General features: G+C 34.4%; 1 protein-coding gene across 14 annotated transcripts in view; it reads left to right on the plus strand.

Annotated features, from left to right (window-relative positions):
* Positions 1 to 23744, plus strand: part of TUSC3 (tumor suppressor candidate 3) — a 207411-nt gene that overhangs the window by 163458 nt on the left and 20209 nt on the right. For 12 of the 14 annotated variants that reach the window (XR_014062559.1, XR_014062561.1, XR_014062560.1 and 9 more), the window contains one exon: positions 14337 to 14400. The exons of the other annotated variants lie outside the window; for them this stretch is intronic. Coding sequence is in view for 7 of the 12 variants with exons in the window: in XM_081521496.1 (XP_081377622.1) it covers positions 14337 to 14400 (64 nt within the window). In the remaining 5 variants the exon portion in view is untranslated. The remainder of the gene's footprint in view (positions 1 to 14336; positions 14401 to 23744) is intronic. 14 annotated transcript variants of the gene reach the window in all.

Below are 23744 nucleotides of genomic sequence, written 5' to 3' on the forward strand. Positions count from 1 at the left end.
GAATTATACCTAGTATCTTGTAGTAACCTGTAATGGAATATAATCAGCAAAAACCCTGAATCAGTATGATGTACACTTGAAACTAACACAATATTGTAAATCACCTCTCTTTCAACTGAAAAAGGACTCAGTTTTAGAGTTTGTGATAGTTAAACATTAGATAAGTATATTGTACTGTGCAGGCCTGATTTACTAAGCAAATTAAAGCTGTAAACAGTTTTGACTGAGTTTCATTTAGTTTGCTCAAGAAAATATCTTTAGGTGCACAATAATACCTTGATTGTTATATCCATAAAGATGATGCTAATTGCCAGTATATTTTATCTTTTACTGAACAAGTTTTCCACTTTCAAAATTTTACCTGACAATTCGTTATTCTATTTGACAATTTGTTTTTAAAATTATACCTTCCTTCTCCCCCCAGTTTGATACAGTCAGGTTGTTACTATATTTTTAGGAACTAAATCATAAATAAGAAAGTACGAATATACATTGCTGTGATTTGTTAAAGAAAATATTGCAGTAGCCACAATATGATATATTAATTCCAATTAAGTAGGATAAATTAGAATTGTGCAGCCATTTAAAAAAATATTTTCAAGAGGCAAAAATCCCATTAAGTTGATTTGTAGCACTCATATAAATGATGCTGCTAGGACTGAATATTCTTTGTGTCATTTATATTCTTTTTGGAAAATACCTATTTTTTACTATATCGAAGACAATCATGTAGTAACTTCCTTGAAAAATAAGATTAGAGGGATAAAAGACTTTTAAAGGTTATCTAATTCATTCTGTCTTCAGACATTTTATATATAATATATATATATATATAAATAAACTCCTTTCTTCAGAATGCCCATGCTATTTGTTTAGCACATTGGCTTCATATTTTCATTTTTTTCTCTTTAAATTCTATAACCTACTTGTTCATTTCACTTCAACTGCTCACTTGGAAACTACCTGAAACCTCATCGAAATTTGTAATATTTCCAAATCCAAGCTCTCAAACTTGCAATTAATATCATTGAATTCAATTTCTTCTATTCTTTTATTCCTCCTTATTCTGCTGTTACATCTTTGTCCATTCTCTTTGATCTCGCTTATTTTCTGTTCTCTCACCGGCTTCCAAAGGACTTAACTGGTCCCCAAGAACACAAAGATCAACCTTTCTTCAGAATCTCCATCCTCTTTTTCAACCGTATCCTCCTTGTCAATACATTTTCCTGTTAAGGTCTACTATCTACTTGGTTGCCACTTGTAAGATATTTTGGAAAATCATAAATAAAGTTTGATTTAATGTATTCCACATGGTTTGTTGCTAAAGTTTCTCAGTAGCACACCTCCTTCCTGGTCTTTACAGTTATAACATGACCTAATTCCCTATGTGAGGGTTGTCTGTGCCCGTGATCTCAGTTCATTTCTGGTCACTCCCAGTGTCCTTCCATCTGGCTTCTGTACTCATCACTAATCTGAAAGTCACACTAGTTCACCAGGGATATCCATGTTGTTAAATACCAGATGGACATTTTTCAGTCATATAAAAAATCTGATTTGTACATAGCATTTGCAAGCAATTCCTTAAAAAACTAAAAGTAGAACTACCGTATGATCCAGCAGTCCCACTCCTGGGCATATATCCAGAAGAAAACCATAATTTGAAAATATACATACACCCCAGTGTTCATTGCAGCACTATTTACAATAGCCAAGACATGGAACCAACTGAAATGTCCATCACAGAGAAGGTATAAAGAAGATGTGGTATATAAATACAGTTGAATATTACTCAGCCATTAGAAAATAATGAAATTATGCCATTTACAGTAACATGAATGGACCTAGAGATGGATGGAGTTAAAGATTATCATAGTAAGTAGAGTAAGTCAGAGAAAGACAAATATCATGATACCACTCGTGTGGAATCTAATTTTTAAAGATGATAAATGAACATATTTATGAAACAGACTCACAGACATAGAAAACAAACTTACGGTTACAAAAGGGGAAACTTGGCAGGGTGGCGATAAATCAGGAGCTTGGGATGAACTTATACACACTATTATATATAAAATAGATACTCAACAAGGGCCTACTATATAGCACAGGGAACTCTACTCATTATTCTGTGATAACCTATATGAGAAAAGAATTTTAAAAAAGGATGTGTGTGTGTGTATGTGTGTGTGTAATTGAATTACTTTGCTGTACACCTGAAACTAACATTGTAGATCAATGATACTCTGATAAACTTAAAATTTAAAAAATAAAAGATACTCTGATGGAAAAATAAAGATTCAATAAAATGTCATTTCAAATTTCTCCCAGTAGCATTGGCTTTTAGGGAAACAGTGCTTCCTGATTATAATGAGAAACTCATGGAAGAATTTTATTATAGGTATGATGGAAAGACTCTTGTTTCTGTTATTTTTTCCAAACAGTATTTCTTTGAAAATATACCTCTTTAGAACTGACATATAATTTGCATACAGAAAATTGCCGAAGTCTTAAATCTATAGTTTGAGCTTTAACTGGGCTTAACTATCCCAATACAAAATCTGTGAGTGCATGGTTCCCCCCTATTGTATATTTTTGATTAAGAACAAATCTGAGTAATTTAATCATAAATTAGCCAGTTTTTTAAAAAGAGAAAAGGCACAGTTAAAATGAAGCTTTTAGACTTTAAATCAATCATGTAAACTTAGTGTCACAAACTCTCAATATGTGAGGCTAAGTTCACATTTTGATATTTGCAATCTCTCAGGTAAGATTTTTAAAATATATAAAGAAAAAGTACATGTTTTAAAAATGGAATTATATAAAAAAAACAATTTATGTGTAAAAAATTAAGTACATATAAATACTCCCTTGCAAATACTACTGCACAAGAACATTTGTAATACATTACTAATGATGGAGGGCTTCCCTGATAGCTTAGTTGGTAAAGAATCTGCCTGCAATGCAGGAGACCCTGGTTTGATTCCTGGATCAGGAAGATCTGCTTGAGAAGGGATAGGCTACCCACTCCAGTATTCTTGGGTTTCCCTTGTGGCTCAGCTGGTAAAGAATCCACCTGCAATGTGGGAGACCTTGGTTCGATCCCTGGATTGGGAATATACTTTTGAAATCTTTGGAGAAATATGATTTTTTAAATTATGTGCTTATAGTACATGCTAATAACCACCAAATATCAATGTTTACTTGTTAAAATTTTTATTGGCAAAAATTGCTTACTAAAAAAAATATTTAATGAGCTCAGTCTAAATTTGAAGAGAGTAAACTGTGATTTTATTAATTTTAAATAACATTCACTCTACATAGTTGTTTAAAACATCACTTTTTCTCTAAGATATATATTTCCTGAGCTTAACTGTTCTTTATGCTATTTTGAGGAATTTAACTTCCATTTGTTAGCTTCATCTAAGATGTTAAAAATACAGTTATTAATAAATGCTCTAGATTTTTTAAAAATTCCTAAATTACACTAAATTACTACAGAGTTTTACAATCATTTCACATTTTACTTTAGGGTTTAAATATATTTTGTATTTAAATTATTTTAAAATATGTTGAAGCAAGTATTTGAAGCCTGTTCTCTTTTTTAAAAAATTGAAATATTCTGTATTCTACAAGTAATATATCCTTTTTCCTGAGACAGTGTTATTCATGTGAGTTTTAAGTCTAGAATCCTAACATTATAAATCCATATGTGACTAAGATACAGATGAAATGTTATAGATAGTATTATAATAGTTTAAGGGCATTAACTATTCATTTTTCTGAGGCAAAGTTATCTAGCAAAGTTTTATTAAAAGAGGTAGAATTAGAGTTGGCATTAAATCACGCTAAATTTTGGTTACCCAGTAAGAATAAAGATTGCCCCTTGATATGGATCAGAAAGAAAAAAATGGAACAGCCTTAAGAAAACCCATACAGAGGTGAAAATGAGGATAGGATGTTTGGGGACCATAATTTTTTTGAGATATAGTTTTTAATGGAAATAGTGTTAGAAAAAGTGTACTTATTGTGGCATCCCAATCATGTCTACCTTCAAACCCCTTCCCATCCTCTGTTAATTTTCTTGTCACTGTCCACCTGTTTAAAGTCCTCTCTGAGTATGCCTAATGTATCTCAACATAATCTCTGTTGAAATACCCTGTTTATAGTTAACCATCTCTGGAGCCTTTTCCTTCCATTTCACCCTACAGTAATTTCATCTTTTATATTTCTCTAGAACTCACTGAACACATAGCTAAATTATAGAGTCCTTACTAAACACCATATAATTTAGGAGCTAATTAACTTCTGAGCTGTTCACTCCAGTAGCAGTTCTCAGTAAGAAAGATACAATTATTATCCCAATTTACAAAGAGGCAACTCAAGCACAGACTCAAATGTTGGTCTACTAATTCTCGAATGTTAAGCACGCTGCCCTTATTTTGTCTGTGTGGTTAGAGATCTCCGTGTGCATGTTCCCATGTTTCTTTTTCAGCAAAAAAAAACCACCATGTTTTTTACATGTACTTGTTTTCTCATTTTATGGAATACAGCATCTCTCACTGTTAAGTACTGACTAGATAGTTGGCTTGATTGATTAATTGATTGATTCAACAGTGTTTGACTTTACTGCCAAGGGCTGTGGCCTCTAAGCAGTTTTAAATTTTCAAAGGTTTGTGAGCAGTAGACTGATGAAAGTGGGGATTTTGGAAGATTTAGCTAGAAATGAGAGATTGGAGACTAAAGATTAGAGTGCCCATAATCCAAGCATGATATGATAAACATTCATACACAATCAGCTGTGTCAAAGTAATAGAAAAAAGGCAAATATAGGATAGGAAGTGTTCACTGGCATTATGATTGATATAGGCAGAAATGGTAAAGTTGGAAACTTGGATCATTGAAAGAATGGTTCCATTATTGACAGAAGCACAGAAGTCTGGCCAAGATAAATAATTTTGTGCAGAGAATAATTTTGTGCATGTTTGAAAAATATTTGGTTTTAGAGTGTTAGGACATTCAAGTGGGATATTCAAGTAGATATATCCAATTAGTGGTTACTCCATAAGATTTAACAGTATAGACCTGGCTAAGAAGGAGTCTTTCATACCAAGAGCTGTTGAATTGAAGAATATGAATCATCTAAAGGAGAAGATGTGAGAAGAGAAAGGAATGTCAAGGACAAATACTGTAACTTATCTCTTTGATATTTCAATTATAGAGCCCTTACTAATTAAAGTACATTACCATTTTTAGTGACCTCTTTATTTTAATAAGCCCAAATATATAAGTGAGTTTGTAGATTTTATTTTAAATTGATGTATTCTCAATTTAATGTTCCATATATTAGTATTAATTTTATGTTATTTATATATACATATAATGTATTTTATTTTCATTTATATTCATTGGGCTTTTCTCCCCCCTCTGGTTCCCTGCCCCCAACACACACTCACATGTGCACAAACACTAGGCTATAAACCCCATGTGTGTGTGTTAGTCACTTAGATGTGTCCGACTCTTTGTGACCCTATGGACTGTAGCCCCCCAGGCTCCTCTGTCCATGGGATTCTCCAGGCAAAAATACTGGAGTGGGTTGGCATTTCCTTCTCCAATAAACCCCACGAGGCCAGGGATTTTTACTCTGTTCATTCTTATCTCAAGTGCCTAGAAATGTGCCTATCACATATTAGACTTCCAATAAATATCAGTTGAATAAATAGAAATAACGATAGCCAGCACTTAATGAGGGCTCACTTCATGTCATACTTTTCTGAATGCTGTAAATTATTATAACGTCCTTGATTTGCTGATGCAGAAACTGAACCATAGGTCGGTTAACACACCCCACCCCATACAGCAGCCTGGTCTGTAACCAGAGTTTCCAGCCATCAGTGTGGTGCTTCTGTTGAAGATGATTGCTGTGTTTGGTTCTGTGAAGGTTTTATGGAAGAACCAGAAGCTGTATATTAGCCTCTAAATACAAAATACTAATTATATACCTGGATTCACATTGTTAGTAAACTGATTAAGTATAAAGATAAATGCTACTGATTTGAAGCTTTCAAAGTAGTAAGCTTAAAGAAATAGAAAATCACACCCAAGAATTTGATGTCTCATTTGGCAGATTAGCAGGCTCAACCAGTCCCATCCATCATGAGTTAAACCCATTCTCAAGGCCTGTAGAGCCAGGGTACTGTCAACAGTGTTATATGGGTCTAATATCTGAGTCCTTATCAGCGTCATTTTCATTTCTGAGACAGGTTTCATTTATCATCCCATTGTGCTATATTTCACATCAAATGTCAAGATAAAGTCTCTTATGTCAAAGATTTACAGGCAGTGATTTTCCAGACTTGTTCATCAGAATGCAGTGATCCTGGACACCTGGAGAAAACAGATGACACTGGACTTTTAAAGCAGTTGGCATTAGGTGAACTTTAGAGAGAGTATCACTCTAAGACAATATGCGAGAAGTTTCAAGGATATGAACTAAAGGCATCTGAAGAAACTGGACTAGGAAAACTGTCACAGCAGGTGGTTCCACGTGATGCAATGGGATCCAGACTGAGCAATGTTTCACTCAGGTCGCAATCAGTGAGGAATTGACAGGGAAAAATACCAAGTACAAACAGTGATCAGAGAATTATCTAATAGACACATTACAAGACTCATCATTAAGGAATAATTGCCTAGCATCTCAGGGTGCTTTCATCCACATGAATATGCTTTCATATAGAGGATTATCAAAGAATTATCATGTGAGCACTGAGAGGGAAGATATGAATATCCATTTTCACAGATAATCCAAAAAAGAAGAAAAATATCAGAGACTACGTTTCAAAAGACAGTGGTCCTTTTTTTGCTTATTTTTTGTTTAAATCCATTTTATAGACTTCTTTTGATAATAGCCTCTTTTTTATCACCTAATAGGCCCGTAAGTAACAACAACAACGAAAAATAATCTGTACCAGGAAAATGAACTAAAGAGAGGTTAAATGGCTTTCCTGGGAGAAATCATTCAATTTATTTGCAAAGTTAGAGTAGGGCAGAAAAACTATCTTCCTAGTGCATTTCTTACACCAGTCACAGATGCAAAATATTTAGTGATATGAAATGAGTGATTTTACTTTTTACATAGAATAATGTGACTTTTAAGCTTCATGCTACATTAGTTGTATTTTGTTGTTGTTGTTCTTGTACTTTAGATTACATTTATAATAACAACATGAGAATAGTAATGTTCCTTGATGGTTGATTTTTTTTTCTGAAAGATAAAAAGGAAAAAAGCCCATATATACTTTTACTCTATTATACTTTTCATATATATCTAAGATGACAGAGCTCCCAAAACATTTGCATTGTGGATTTACATATTCAGTGTATCTCATATCAAAAGCTATTCAGTTGGATTTTAAAATGAAGAATCTAACAAGTAACTTTCCATTTTGAACTTACTACTTTAGTTACCAAAAAAATTCCATGAGAGTAATTCTACTAAGCATTCCATGTTTTCTTTCACTGATGAATAGAAGAATTTATAAGTCTAGAAATGTGCTGTCAAGAAAATATTAATTACTAAAATGTACTTAGAAGCTGAGTCATGGGACCTTTTAAGTCAACCTCTGCTGTACACTTGAAAAAAAGTCATACTATGTTGTCATATATTTAACCTCTCAACATTTTGAAAGCACAGTGAATATGAGAAGCTCTCTCATCAGTCATAGTATCGGTTTTGTTCAAAAACTAGAAGATGCTTCTACAAGCATAGTTTATCCCCAATGGCTGTCTCACTAGTGTCTGGGCTTTAGCGTAGTTTTATAGTCTCCTCAGAATTTTTCAGGCCTGCACTTTGTGTTCTCATTGGCTGACCTTCCAGAGAGCAGTTATGATGAACTATTTCAGCATATTCTGCTTAGAATTTCCTTAGAATTGATTGGAGCTTTTTGTTTTGGTTGTTCTGTGTTGTTACTTGTTCTTTCCCGGATCTCCCCTGTTTACAATACCTGAACTACCGATCTTATTGTCACTGTGAATTCAGGTAAAGCTCATAAGGAGAGGTGTGTCTCCACTGTACTTGCGGGGCTGACACTTTTTGTAGAGAAGAGTTTGAATAAGACCAATCATACCTACCTCGCCTGGGGAAACCCAACACGGTGGCATTCTCTGCCATCTGGATGTAGGTAATCCCTGTTTATATCTCTTACTTCAGGCAAGTCCAGAAGGACTTGGCCAAGCTATTGACTGATCTGTGTCACACCTGCTGTTTGGTGTCCCAGCCTCATAAGGACCAGTGCTACCTCAGAGAAGTATATCTTGTTTGATGTATAAGAAGAGGACCTCAAAGAAAGGACTGGGAATATGTAACTGTCAAGAAATAGAGAAATCTTTTATTAGACTGTCAGAGTGCTAAGTACCTCGGGATTTCCACTTGTTTTGCGCCGACAGTGGTGATCCAGACACTCCCATTTGCCAACAGAAGCCCGCCTACCTGCCTGCCTGCTCTCACACTGTTTTTACTAAAGATTCAAGTAATTGGTTCCAAAGATCATAGTATCATACAGTAGGAAGGTCATAGAATGCCTCTGAATACTTCTGTTATACTTAATGCTAAATGAAAGAGTATATTTTGTCTTAACAGTTTCAAAAATCTCTTCCTATATGTTCATCTTCTCACACAGAAACTGAGAAAGAAATAATAAAGATTACTTCTTTTTAGTATTCTGGGTGCCTGAGCACACAAAGGAGACTCAGGACTGTTGTGTCATCACTGCATTCTTACGGACTGGTATATATTAAAATAGCATCTTCTTTATTTAGTTATGTGGTTAAAAAAAAAAAAAAGATTGACTATCATATATGAAAAATGGATCCCTCACTGTATGTAGGCTTTGATCAGGAAAGCAGTTGCTCTTCTACTGGCAGCTCTTAAATAGCCAAGATTAAAGACACAAGTTTATTTAAGAGCAATGAGGAAACTCATTTGACTTCTTGGAAGTCCTGCCAAAGGAAATACAAGATTTTTCTCCTACATTCTGTCTTCATGTTGATAATAAATCATCATGTTTTCTTTTTTTTTTTTTGCTGTTACAGTACTTCTGTTGCAAAGAGTGAGAATCATATGCTAGACAGTTGAGAGATCATCACTTAAATATTTTCTTAAATTTCATGCATCTGCTGTCCTTGTATTGGAGGACAGTATACAAAGTACAGAAAAAAGCTGAAAGGATTCACACAGGTAGTTTTTTCTGATGTATACAAGAAGGGAAGGAAAATGAACAGAAATAAAGTTTACATTTCGTACTGATCAGTCCAGCTGCATGAAAAGATTGGACAGAAAGAATACACGTGATAGTGAAAGATAATCACAGCAGTGTTTCCTTTAACTATTAACAAGCTCTTGGTTCATTCTACAATCGTGTATTTTAAAATGAAAGAAGGGACCAAAAGTGCTTTTGTGGATTTCATGTTAAGCTGAAAGTGGCATTTGGATAACACCAGACAATATCAAATCTTAGTTTTTATTTGCCATTTTCTTGGCGTCATAAAATGTTATTTTTTAGTCAGTCATGTCTGACTCTTTTGCGACCCCATGGCCTATAGCCCACCAGGCTCCTCTATCCATGGGATTTCCCAGGCAAGAATACTGGAGTGGGTTGCCATTTCCTTCTCCAGGGGATCTTCCCAACCCAGGGATCAAGTCCTCGTCTCCTGGATTGGCAGGCAGATTCTTTACCATGGAGCCAACAGGTGTCATAAATGCTTCTTTTTAAAATAAGTTACATTTTTTCAGTGATCAAAATTCAAACTCACATCTCTCTGGGATTGGTGTGAGCACTTTTTTTTTTTTTTTTAATTGTAAGCAACTTATGCCAAAGCAAATGGAGACCAGTATATATTTTATCAGTGAGTAGGCGAAAGTAACACTTTGGGTTTCCCTTGTGGCTCAGATGGGTAAAGAATCTGCCTGCAGAGCAGGAGACCCGGGTTCGATCTCTGCCTCAAGACAATCCCCTAGAGAAGGGAATGGCTACCAACTCCAGTATTTTTGCCTGGAGAATTCCATGGACAGAGCCTGGGGTTGCGAAGAGTTGGGCATGACTGAACGACTAACACTTTTCAGGGAAAAATAACTAGTTTGAATCCTATTATTAATGCCTTCACAAGAGTGACTTCCTGCCTTTGTATATTACCTGAACAACTTTTTGTACTCTGCTTGTGTTAGTATCTTTAGTTTTGCTCCAAAGCCCATTTAACTGAAAGTCAGGTTCTGCCGCTGAGTAGGGAAGATCCACTGAAGAAGGTGATGGTAACCCACTCCAGTATTCTTACCTGGAGAATTCCATGGACAAAGGAACATGGTGGGCTACAGTCCATGGGATCACAAAGAGTCAGACACAACTGAAGCGACTTAACACATACGCACACATTTTACGAAAGTTAATCAAACACATTGGTTTTTTCTATCTTGCTTCTGCCTCAAGGCTTATAAAGTTAATATTGGCTTATTAGAAACTTAAAAAAAGAAGTTTTAAAAGAAAGTTATTCACTGGCAGGAGAATTTAACCCAGATTTTAGGCCTAGTCCTAAGTATTTTACATGCATTACCTATTAATAATTCATTTCTCACATTTTGTTTTTTCATTATACAGTTGAATAATTTGAAGTTTAGAGTAATTTTCAAGGTCACACTTGAGGCAGATCCAGGATAAAGATACCAACTCAGGCATTTTAATTGAAACCTAACAACAATGTTGGTCTATACTGGTCATTAATATTTTCAGAACATCGTTTATAAAAGGACTCCTTAATGATCACTCACTACCAACACAGTTTTAAAATAATATTGAAAAAGCAGAGCAATATGACTGATACCATCTTCCCAAGAAGTCAGGAATGATGTGGATGGACCTAAAGACTGTCATACACAGTGAAGTAAGAAAGAGAAAAACAGATACTGTATATTAATGCATATACGTGGAATCCAAAAAAACTGGTAAAGTTGATCTTATTTCCTAAGCAGCAATAGAGACATAAATATAGAGAACAAATGTATGGAGATGAAGAGGAGAAAGGGGATGGATGAAGTGGGAGATTGGGATTGACACATATACACTGTTGATCTCCTGGAGAAGGAAATGGCAACCCACTCCAGTATTCTTGCCTAGGAAATCCCACAGAGGACCCTGGCCCATGGGATTGCAAAGAGCTGGTCATGACTGAGCACACACACACGCCTGTATACCTACCGCTGATGCACTTTACAGTGGATACTAACACACTGTAAAGCAATTATACTCTGATAAAAATAAAAATTGTACATTATAAAAAGGAAAGAGTTACATGGAACAAGGTTTCTTTCCTCATTGACATATACAGTGTGTCATTGTATATACACACATACAATATGACATTGACATATAAGTACTTACCTTAATTTCCATTTTCTTTTCTGATACTCTCGTGTAAGAGAACTATTAGTGTACTAATTTTTATTGTCAACTATGTTACTAAAATTAAGCGTATTATTCAGATATATTATTTATATCATTATGCTATGCAAACTTCAAATAAGATATAGTAATTAATTTTCTGATAATTTTTATGACCCATTCTTTTTGGTTCATATGCTCTATGAAGTAAGTGTTCAATTGAGTGGACAATAAAAAATGTTTATATTAATGGTTTGTCAAAATAGATCTCCATGTGAAAAAGATATATATCCTATATCAAAAAGCATGCAGATTTTCTCCATTGCGCTTATAAGTGAAGTGAAGTTGCTCAATTGTGTCCGACTCTTTGTGACCCCATGGACTGTAGCCTACAAGGCTCTTCTGTCCATGGAATTTTCCAGGCAAGAGTCCTGGAGTGGGTTGCCATTTCCAAGTTAAATAAATATTTAGGATTAAATTTCCATGAGTTACTGACATTTCCCTTGTCAGAATTAGTAAAAATCACAGGTGGAAAGAATATAAATGAACATCATGCTTGCTAAAGCTGTAAAGGAATTACTCAGTGTTCCTTCTTCCAAAGTATTTTCCAAGTACACGCATCAGTTAAATACATATATTAAAGACTAGCTTAAAACTGTGAGCTTAGTTTGATTTTAATTGTGTTAAGCCATTGCTTTAGGTAACCCTGTAAATGGAACATACCCCCCAAGGTAAGCACTTAAGACCCCTAGAGTGCTTGTTGGTTCTTTTATGCTTGTGTTTGCTCTTCTGACTTTTATATGTGCCAGTAATGTTGCTGTTGCACTTTGGTAGACAAAATGTGTTCTCACAGTTTGAATGTATAAGCTTGTAAAAGCACTTTTGGTTTTGTTTGTTTCATTTTGTTTGCTGTTTCGTTACACTTGATATCCCCATTGCCGAAATCAGTGCATAGTACCTGCACTGTGGTTCTAATCCAGGCAGACTTCCTCGCAGTGGTCACATACATCTGGGCATCTTATACTGTGTGGTTATAGTCAGATATTTCAGTCAGTCACATAAATGTTGATTTTTAATTACTTTAATGGTCAACATTTAACTGTGATCACCAGTAAAAACTTTTATAAAACTTTCCAATAGGTTTTCCTCCTGTCTTTTGGTAAGTTATTATATGATGGAAAAGGCATGGACCTTGGAGGTCAAACCCAAGTTGCTCTCCAAATTTCACCAGTTACTAGTTGCACGATCTTAATTTAGTTAATTTCTCTAAATCTCAGTTTCCTCGTTTGGAAGATAGAATGATAATATCTATTTTATATGGTTATTAAGAAGATATGATGGGATAATCTACATGAAGCATCCTGTCAAATGTCCAGCAAATAACTAAGTATCGATAGTATAGTGAATATGAGCTCAGGATCTGAAATCACACAGACCTAATTTCAAATCTCAGATTTTACACACAGCAGATGTGAAAACCTGAGCAATTTTTCACCTCTGTTTAGCCTCAGTTGCCTTATTGATTAAGTAGCTGTAATAAAAATATCTTTGTTATGACTTTTAGAATTAAATGCAATATTGCATATAGAACTTCTGTTAAACACAAAATGTGTGCTTAATAAATGGTAGTTGTTATTAGTACTTGGTATTGTATTTGGTATTATCTATGCTGCTATAGTTAATAAAACCTTCATTTCTGTGATATGAGAGTCTTAGTTTATAATCAGACTTAAAGTAATACCAAACACATTGCTTATGGTATTTGTATTGCTACACTGTTGTCAATATAGTAGTACTTAATAAAATAGAAAATATATGTGATAGTATTCCTCATAAGCTATAATGTAAATAAACCACACATGGCTATTTTTTAGTTGGTTAGATTGAAGCTGTTCTTTAAAAGTATATCCAAATACACCTTTGAATGAGGCAGCTGCACTATGAATGATTGAGAAATTAGAGATAGAAACAAAGGTAGCTTAGACTGGAGTACCAAGAGCAGTCTCTACATGAAAATACCAAGACAAAATTGACAACAATACACACGAGACATGCTTCAAGACTTGCTTTGAGGCACACACATGCTTCAAAAAGATCATAGGACTCAGTTAATCCAGTTCCTAGTTTTATGGATGAGGAGATATTGAATATCTGAGAGATTGGGTGACATGCCCAGGGTTAAGGACAAGAAGGAATGATGTCTTGACTTCTAGTTAAATACTCTTTCCATTAAAGCTAAACTACTATGGAATCAGGTTTTCAGAAACAAAATAATCCTGCATGGAGATTTTTGTCAAATTTCTATAATTGACTGGTATCAACTAATATAGTTCTTACCAGGTATAGGAAACTATACCTTTCTCAATAGGATGAAACAGTTTAAACAATTATGTTTTGAAAAAATCATTTTAAAATAAATGCATTTATAAAGCTATCTCCTTAATTTAAAACTTTGATAATGTAGAAAAGTGTCATATTAACGTTTGTTTGGTCATTTTTTATTTACTTTAAAGGATGTACAGTCATTAATCTTAGTTCCTCTAATATGTGCCTTACACCACCATATTAAGTACATTTTACGGAGGCTCTGGAAGAATCATTACAGTTTCTGTATGTTTTTGTGGTAAACCTTTTAACAAATTATACTAAGTTTACTTCTGATAGTAGGTTGCTTTCTACAGTTGACAGTGATATCAGCCACCAGCGCTTCATCTGTTACTTCTAGTTAACTAATAATTATTTTATTCAAAAATAACTAATTATTTCATTTCAAAACCATAAATAGGAGCTTAATTCATAGATTCATCCATTGTTAATCTTCAAGGTATAGAATTATACAAAGAAAAAGCTGCCAAAACCCTGCTTTTCCCCAGATTGTAATTTTTGCTTCTCTGTCTTGTTTTATAGAGCTACATTCATGGGAGCAGCCAGGTCCAATTCGTGGCAGAGTCACACATTATTCTGGTACTAAGTATCCTTTAAAATACTAATGGGTTGAGAAGAACAAAGCAGAGCTGCATGCTATCAAATTGATTTTTTTCCTAACAAATAATCAAGACTTTTGAGACATTAAATTTTAAACTTTACCATGTGACTAATTTTCCAATTCCTATGCTAACTATTTTCTCTTACCATGTAATTTTTAAAATTCTAAATCATTAATAGGTTATAATTTTCTCTTTTTTACTGACTATTGAATTTTGAAGTATATCTTTTGATTATCTCTGGCTAGAGTTTTTTGTGATGTTTGTATGGTTTTCCCCTTTAGAATCTTAATGGGGAAGGAAAAAAGTGTTTTATTATGTAAAAAGCAGGATAAAAAAATTATCTTAGTTCCCTTAAATGTTATAGTAAGTGAGAAGAGGAAGATTTAGGATAATTAGACATCTTTTTGGAACATGGAAGACTAAATGTTATGAATCAGATAATACAGTACAATTTATGGTTTAGAGGTAGAAGGGTAAAGAAGACAGCAGAATAGCAAAGAGGTATGATTCATTTTTCAAAAAACAAATTACATATTACTAGAATGAAGTAAGGTTAATTTTGGGGCAAACAGATGTACTTTGGGGGAACACAGACATTTGTGTGAGTCCTGTGGAAACGTTTGTATGTTAAGTATATAATGTTGAATGTACTGAGTCATTGTCAGGATCTAAAGTGTGCCTTATAGTGTCATTTATAAAATTTGATTACTCTCCTGGTTACCAAGGTTCATATTCAAATAAAGTAGTCTAGACCCATTTTTCCAGTATCTGATATAACTATAACTATTTAAACCTTTAAGGATTCTTAGAACTCTCCTAGACCAAAACCTCCTTTTATAGCTAGGAAAACTAAAACCCACAAAATTTAATTGCCTTGCCTTAGTTTGGAGAAAGAACTGTATTTTTTCCTAGACATACATACCTATGGTACAGGTTAATTTACAGAGTAGGCATAGTAGAAGAATATCCAAACTGTCAGCATCACTACTCTTGTGCTTTGGGGCCACTATTAAGTAAACACTATTAAGTAAATCCCCTGAACACAGCCCTGCGGCCCCACGACAGCCCATCTGGTTACAGGATGGCTGCTGAGTGACAACTGAACAGGTAGTGAACGCAGTGTGGACACTCTGGACAGAGGGACAGTTCACATCTGTACGGAACAGGGCAGAAAGATGTGAGATTTCATCATGCTGCTAGAATGGCATTTGAATCTTACTTTAAAACTTGCGAATTATTTCTGAAATTTTCCATTTAGTGTTTTTGGACTGTGGGTAACTGAAACCATAGAAAGTGAACCTGCAGAAAAGGGGAAATAGGTATTGCAGGTAACTTTTTGGTTCTTATTTGTATAGTTTTTTTTTTTTTTTTTTCTGTTTTCAATCCATGATGTAGCATTTTAGCAATATACTTCTTTCAAAGCAGCTATTAAAACTTCAGAAATACTTAGCAAGAGGAATGAAGAAGTGTGTTGAGACCATCATTCCATTGTATGGCAGGACTTCCCCAAGGTTTCATTTCATGGCTCATTGACCTCAAGCCGAGATTTAGGACACAGAGAAATTTTACAAACAGTATGAAGTCTTCCATGTAGATTTTTAACAGTAAAATGTATTATCTTGCTGCTGCTAGTAACTATTTATTGCTTTATCGCTGATGTTCTTTTTTTTTTATAGATCAAATTTATTTTCAAATTTGATCTATTAAAAAAAAATGATGTTCTTTTTATTTGCCTATATCTATGGAAAGAGAAAATGTCTTAAAATGGTGGGCTCATTAAAATCATCAATAAAACTTTAGAAAAAGCCATTATATAGTAATTTCTGATTTTACTTTTACTTGGCAAAATCTACTAATTTTTTAAAACTTACTTTATAATTTTTTTTTTTTGTAATATGTTTTTATGTAGTGGTTTAGTCGCTAAGTCGTGTCTGACTCTTACAACCCCATGGACTGTAGCCCTCCAGGATCCTCTGTCCATGGGATTCTCCAGGCAAGAATACTGGAGTAGGTTGAAAAAATGCAAATTCCAGGTGGTAACTTCTTGTTTACTGTTGGAGAATATTTCTGCCTTTTGGTTTTCTCTTCCTAATTTAGTAAGCCAGCTCATTAGATGCATTTGCTACATGCAAACTTTTATTTTAAAAAATCTAAGAACGAACAGATGGAGTCATTTGATGTCATAGGTTATAGAATGACATTTAATAAAAATAAGATTTTTCTCTGTTAGTAGTGTTTTATTTCAGTACCTTATTTAGCAGGAAAAAAAAAATCCTAAGTAGTCTTTGAGAGAAAGCTATTTTTGAAAATAAAAATGTCATGACATTTTAATAAGAAATATATGAACTAAGACTAATGTATAATTCTGTATATTTTTCCAAGTAAAATATTTTTAAAATTTTTCATTCAGTTATGTCTTAACATCTGTTGTAAATATAAGATATTTGGTGTTTGCAAGAAGGTAGGCTGATAGGAAAATAATTTTTATGAGTATGAGGCATCAAGAGGCAACTTGATGCATGGAAAAGTTGAATTGACTTTTTAGCCAGGTTTTTATACAGTAGAAAAGGGGTTCTCCCAGGTGGAGAATGAGTAAGCAAGAATATTCCAGTGGAAGGTGTAACAGGTAGAAAAACATAAAACAAAAAAAGAGTATTCACAGACTGTGCAGGGCAGGCTGATGAAAGGTTAGTTGGCTGAATAATAAATATCTTTCCATACCTTGGCTAAGAAATTTGAATCTAATCTAAATTCACGAGGACATGTTCTATATGCTAGTGGAAACCAGACACATGAGTTCTCAGATTGGCTTTACTGTCGAGTATACACATTCTGACCTGTCTCTTAATTCTGTACATCCTCTAAGTTCTGGGATGTCAAGATGACATGAGATAAATATCAATTAGAAGTAAAGGTTCTGATATCAAAGGCAAAGATTATACTAGCAGTAACAACCGTTTTTAAATATTTAAAAATACATGTGTTCTCATAAAGATCACATTTGCTTTTCCTATGAGAAAAACATTTGTTTTCCATCTATTATGAGAGTATAGTTTTACTCTGACTTATTTTCAATCTACAATAGACAGCAAATGTTTCTTTTAATGTGTTATATCCAAGGAGAAACATACTACAGAAAAAAAATTAATGATGGATACAAGTTGAAGATATTAAAGTCTTCTATAATGTGCTGACTTTTTTTTCCAACATTTGTTCACATTTATCTTTAAACTGACAATCCTGGGTCTCTTCTTAGGAACCACAGTAAACCTAACATCATTTGTGATTGAGAATGGATTATAATGTAATGCAAATGTATGTGCTACCAGTTCATTAGGATATTCATTTTCTGTGGATTTTGTTATTTACACAAACAGCAGCTCCTGTTTTATGTAGGATCATGTCAATATTTTGACTTTTTTAGCAGTAAGAAAGTGATTGACAGGATAAGCAGGGGACTAGAGAGTGCATAGTAGCTGAAGTGTATAATGTTATGATATCAATCAATACAGATGTGCAAAGTTATACATGAGGTAGAACAAAGGTGTGTGTGTGTGTTTGTGTCTATGTTGCTGCTGCTAAGTCGCTTCAGTCGTGTCCGACTCTGTGCGACCCCATAGACGGCAGCCCACCAGGCTCCCCCGTCCCTGGGATTCTCCAGGCAAGAACACTGGAGTGGGTTGCCATTTTCTTCTCCAATGCATGAAAGTGAAAACTGAAAGTGAAGCTCAATTGTGTGTCTATATAGGCATAGTCATTAATCTCAGGACAATAGAAAAAGTCTCAGGAACATTACCATTTAGCTGGTATATATTTAATATCTCTTAATCTCTTAATGTTGAGATTGTTTATTAAGGCTTAGTCAAATGGTTACACCCATCAGTTTAATGACAGAAAAGTATCTGTTATTGCAGAGTTTGACACAGAATCTCTCAGAGATTTGTAGGAGCTTTCATTAATCAGTCAGCCTTCCACCCAATAAAGAAAGACCTACACATTAACTCTGACAGATGTTAGAGTCAAAGCTTCTTCCTGTGTTTATAAATCAGTACATTATCTAAAAATGTTTACATTACAAATGTGATTTTTTTTTCCCCAAATGATAAGTATTACGTAGGCTCTCTTTTACCAAAAATTATTTTCATTGACAGAATAGAACTTGACCTAAATAATTCTAAACACTCAAAGTTTTTCAGCTCAGAAGTATTTTTAGATAAAAGAGGAGTGTTGGCCAGTTTAAAGCCATTTAGTATAATTCACATATCTTAGTTACAGCCATCAGGTTTAAAGTAGGCACAGCTCTTTCCTTGTTAATGACTAGAAAACTCACTTTTGCAGGAAACATTCTAAGTAAAAAACTCACACTTAGTTCCTGACCCTGCTGCTCTCTAATAAAATATTTTATTTTGGGGTTGTACATAACACCTATATCTAATAATCTCTTTGCTTTAAAGTTCCTACTTTGAGATCATGTGCACAAGGATTTTTGCATTTCTTTATTTTCACATAAGAGCAAAACTAACTTCCACTCAGACATAACAGTTTAGAGTGCCTTTGGCACTGTCTCAGATCCTCTATAGCAAGGGTTGGCAAACTAGGACCAGCGAGGTTCAATTCCAGCCTGACTGCTATTTTTATAAATCAAGTTTTATTGGAACACAGCCACACCTATTCATTTGTGAATTGTCTGTGATTACTCTCCACTACAGTAGCAGAATTCACCATACAGCGTACATAGCCCCAAATATTTACATTCTTGGCCTTCACAGAAAAAGTTTGCAAACTACTATTATGTAGAGTATAAATAATAGAAAACAAAACCCCACAACCTTACTACCCCAAGACAGTTGCTTTTAACTTTTTATTATCTTTCATTCCCTGAATTTCTCTTAATATTTGTAAAGAGATGCAATTATATTGCTATGTGCATTTTTACTTGATATAAAATTTTATGCTTAGCATAAAGATACACATTGTTAAACAGTTTTAACTATTTTATTCCTTTGCTGTTCCCTCATCATTTTCTTCTAATCCTGTTACCATCCTGCTTCAATTCTTGTATGTTCTTTTGGTTTGCACCTTTTACTCACTAGCTTTGTGGCTTTGCACAAGTTACTTGGATTTCTCTGATGGCTTCAATTTCCTTATGTGTAAGCTGAGGATTACAATCATGTATATCAGACCTAGTTGGTACTGGGTAAGATAGTGAACAAAATAAAGTCCCTACCCTTTGGGCACTAACATTGTAGTGACAGGAGAGAGACAGTAAATAAATAAAAAAAGATACGAGTTCTAAATTTCTTTTAAGAAATAATATTAATAGAGAAAAATAAAGCAGGATAAGAAGTACAGTGTTCAAAGGAGGCTCTTCTGTCATTTGGTCAAAAATCCAAAGGAAGTGAGGGAGTGAGTTACATGGACATTGAGGGGAATAGCATTCAGACAGAAATAGCAAGTGCAAAGATCCTGAGGCAGAGGGTTCTTTTTGTTGAAAAAACACCAAGGACACAAGTAAGAGCCAACAAGGACAGAGCAGTATAGGAAGTGGGTCAGGGTTCAAATGAGATACCACCTGGAGGTCACTTTGAGGTCTTCAGATTATTAAGTTTCCATCTCACTCTGAGTAAAGAGTTCTCTGAGGAAAAGAATGACATTACCTGCCTTATGTTAAAGATATCAGAAAATCCATACTGCGCAAAACAATCTACAGATTCAGTGCAATTCTTTTCAAAATATTAGTGCCATTTTTCACTAATATTTTGAAAAGAATTGCACTGAATCTGTAGATTGTTTTGGGCAGTATGGATTTTCTGAATAATTAAAATTTGCATGGAACTGCAAAAGACCCTGTTTAGCCAACGCAATCATGAGAAGGAAGAACAAAGCTGTAGGTATCATACACCCTGATTTCAAACTATATTAAAAAGCTATGTGGCTTCCTTGGTGGTCCAGTGATTAAGAATTTACCTTGCAGTGCAAGGGAGACCAGTTCAGTCCCTGGGCTGGGAAGATCCCACATGCTACAAGGCAACTAAGCCCTTGTGCCATAGCTACTGAGCCTCCAGTCTGGAGACTGTGAGCCGCAAATACTGAGCCCACGTGCCATAACTGCTGAAGCCCGCACACCCTCGAACACATGCTCCACAATGAGAAGCCCATGCACCACGGCTAGAGAGGAGCCCACACAGCAACAAAGACCCAGCGCAGCCCAAGGTAAATAAATATTAAAGTTGGTTTAAAAAAAAAACAACACTATGGTAATAAAAACAGTATAGAATCAGCACAGAAATGGACACACAAATCAACAGAACAGACTGGAGAGCCCAGATATAAAGCCATGCGCTTATGGTCGATTAAGCTACAAAAAAGGAAGAATACAGTGGGAAAAATACAGCCCCTTTAATACATGGTGTTGGGAAAACTGGACAGCTACGTGTGGAAGAATGAAACTGGACCACTTTCTCACACCATATACAAAATAAACTCAAAAATGAATTAAAGACTTAAAGGTAAGACCCGAAACCATAAAATTCCTCAAAGGAGACACACAGGCAGGATGCTCTTCGACATGGGTCTTGGCAATAATTTTTTGGCTCTGTCTCCTTAGGCAAGGCAAACAAAAGCAAATATAAACAAGCGGAGACTACATCAAACTAAGAAGCTTTTTGCACACTGGAAAAAAAGCCATCAACAAAATGAAAGGTTACTTACTGAATGGGAGAAGATAGTTGCAGTTTATATATCCAATAAGCAGTTAATATCCAAATACACAGCTCATACAACTCAGTATCAAGAAACAGACAGCGCAGTTTAGAAATGGATAGAGGACTTGAGCAGACTAAAGTCTTTCCTAAGGAAGACATAATTCCAACAGTCACGTGGAATGATGGTCTAAATCACTAATCATCAAGGAACTGCAAATAAAATCCAAGTAAGATACCACCTTACACCTGTCAGAATGGCTGTCTTCCAGAAGACAACAAATAAACCCTGACAAGGACTGGAGGAATCTAATTTGGTACAGCCAAATTAGAAAACCGTATGAAAGTTTCTTAAAAAAAAATTAAAAATAGAACCAGCTTATGATTCAGTAATTTTATGAATATTTACCTGAAGAAAATGAAAACTAATTCAGAAGGATATATACACCTCTCTGTTCAGTGCAACATTATTTACAGTAGCCAAGATATGGGCACAACCAAAATGTCCATCAATGGATGAACGGATGAAGAAGATACAATTACAGACACACATAAACACTCAACCATTAAATGAAAAATCTTGCCATTTGCAACAACATGGATGAATCTAAAAGGTATCATGCTAAGTGAAATAAGTTAAAGACAGGTACTTTATGATCTCACTTGTATGTGGAATCTAAAAAATAAACAACAAACCAAAAACAGATTCATAGATACAGAAAACAGGGTGGTTGCAAAGGGCAGCTGGGTGAGGGCTTGAGCAAAATAGGAGATGAGGAGATACAAACTTACAGTTTTAAAGTAGTCATGGGGATGTAATATACGACATAAGGAATATGGTTGATAATATCTAATAATTTTGTATGGGACATATGGTTACAAGACTTCTGGTGATTATTGGTTCCTAAAGTATTTAAATGTCTAGACACTTAATATTGTATACCTAAAACTAACAGAGTATTTCTAAGACTTAGGGGTAGGAATTAATTTCATAAGTAAGAAACAGTAACCAAAGCTCATAAAGGAAAAGAATAACAATTTCGACCATACTGAAATGACAACCTTCTGCATAAGTAAACAATTTAAAAGACAAGTAGAAGAACATTTCAAAACATTCATATCTAGAAAAAACTGAAGCATCTTCTAAGTTAATAAGAAAAGGCAAATATACTTATGGGAAAATGGGCCAAAAAAAAAGCACAATACAAAAAATTAAGCAAAAAAAGGAATTAACATATCAAAAGATAAACTCTGACTCACTAGTGAGACAGATCCCTACTCAACAATTTGATAAAATCAATAATAGTTAAGCAATACTGTGTTAGTGCAGTGTAAAAAAACAGTAACTCTTTTAACACTACTTGTTTTACAGAATATGATCATACCTAGTAAATTTGAAACTACACTTATCAGCCTCTCAAAAACTCTACCTCTAGGCGTAGACCCTAGAGAAAATATTTCACATGTATATAAGAAGAAATTCTTTGTAGGAGTATTTGTAATAGCAAACACTTGGAAACAAATGCCCATGAGTAAAATAAGCAATAGCAATCAGTATACTCTGATGAAAATCTTAGTTTTGTAATAACACTGTTTGAATTTTTGTGAAGTTCAAAAGCAATCAAATAAGAAACTCATTGATCACGTAATTTTCAAATCTACAGACGGACAAAGTGACAAAGCAATTTTTGACAAAGTGAAAGTCGCTCAGTCACGTCTGACTCTTTGCTACCCCATAGACTATACAGTCCATGGAATTCTCTAGGCCAAAATACTGCAGTGGGTAACCTTTCCTTTCTCCAGGGGATCTTTCCAGCCCAGGGATCGAACCCAAGTCTCCCATATTGCAGGTGGATTCTTTACCAGCTGAGCCACAAGGGAAGCCCAAGAAGACTGGAGTGGGTAGCCTATCCCTTCTCCAGCAGATCTTCCTGACGTAGGAATCAAACTGGGGTCTCCTGCATTGCAGGTGGATTCTTCACCAACTGAGCTATCAGGGAAGCCCTACAGAGGGAACAGTAGTAAATAAAAAAATATGTGTGTATGTGTGTGTATATATATGTGTGTGTATATATATGTTACAAAGATATTAACAGGGATATGTTACACTTGAGTGACCATAGTTAATATGCAATAAAATGTAATTTGCTTAATAACTTCATAAGTGAATATTTATGTCTCTGTGTGCTAATAACACTTATATACAGTGTACACATGGGTGTTTGTGTATCCAGTTTTATCCTGAGAATATTTTAATATACAGCTTTCATCTAGTTAAAATTTTAAAGCATTTAATTTCTAAACTTTATTTTCCCCCAGAAATAAAAAATAGTGCTATTTCCCCCAACATTATATTTTGGAAGGAATTTTGGAAGCTACTCAGTAGATGGCATCATAAAATAAATATCTGTTTTGTTTGTAGTATCTGTATAAAATAATTTTTAAATGTGATTTATATTTTGAATATTTACAGAAAATGTTTTTGAGATAAATTAATCCAGAAGTCTATGTGAATTGTCAGTAGCTCAAGTCTGCACACTTAAATGAATAGATTAGAATTATACATGAATATAAAAGGGTGTTGACAGAAAAAAATGGAAGGGGAATCCTAATTGAACTCCTTTTTA

Source organism: Giraffa tippelskirchi, chromosome 8 (assembly GCF_054371585.1).
Source record: "Giraffa tippelskirchi isolate mGirTip1 chromosome 8, T2T-mGirTip1v1.2.pri, whole genome shotgun sequence".
NCBI classification, from domain to species: domain Eukaryota; kingdom Metazoa; phylum Chordata; class Mammalia; order Artiodactyla; family Giraffidae; genus Giraffa; species Giraffa tippelskirchi.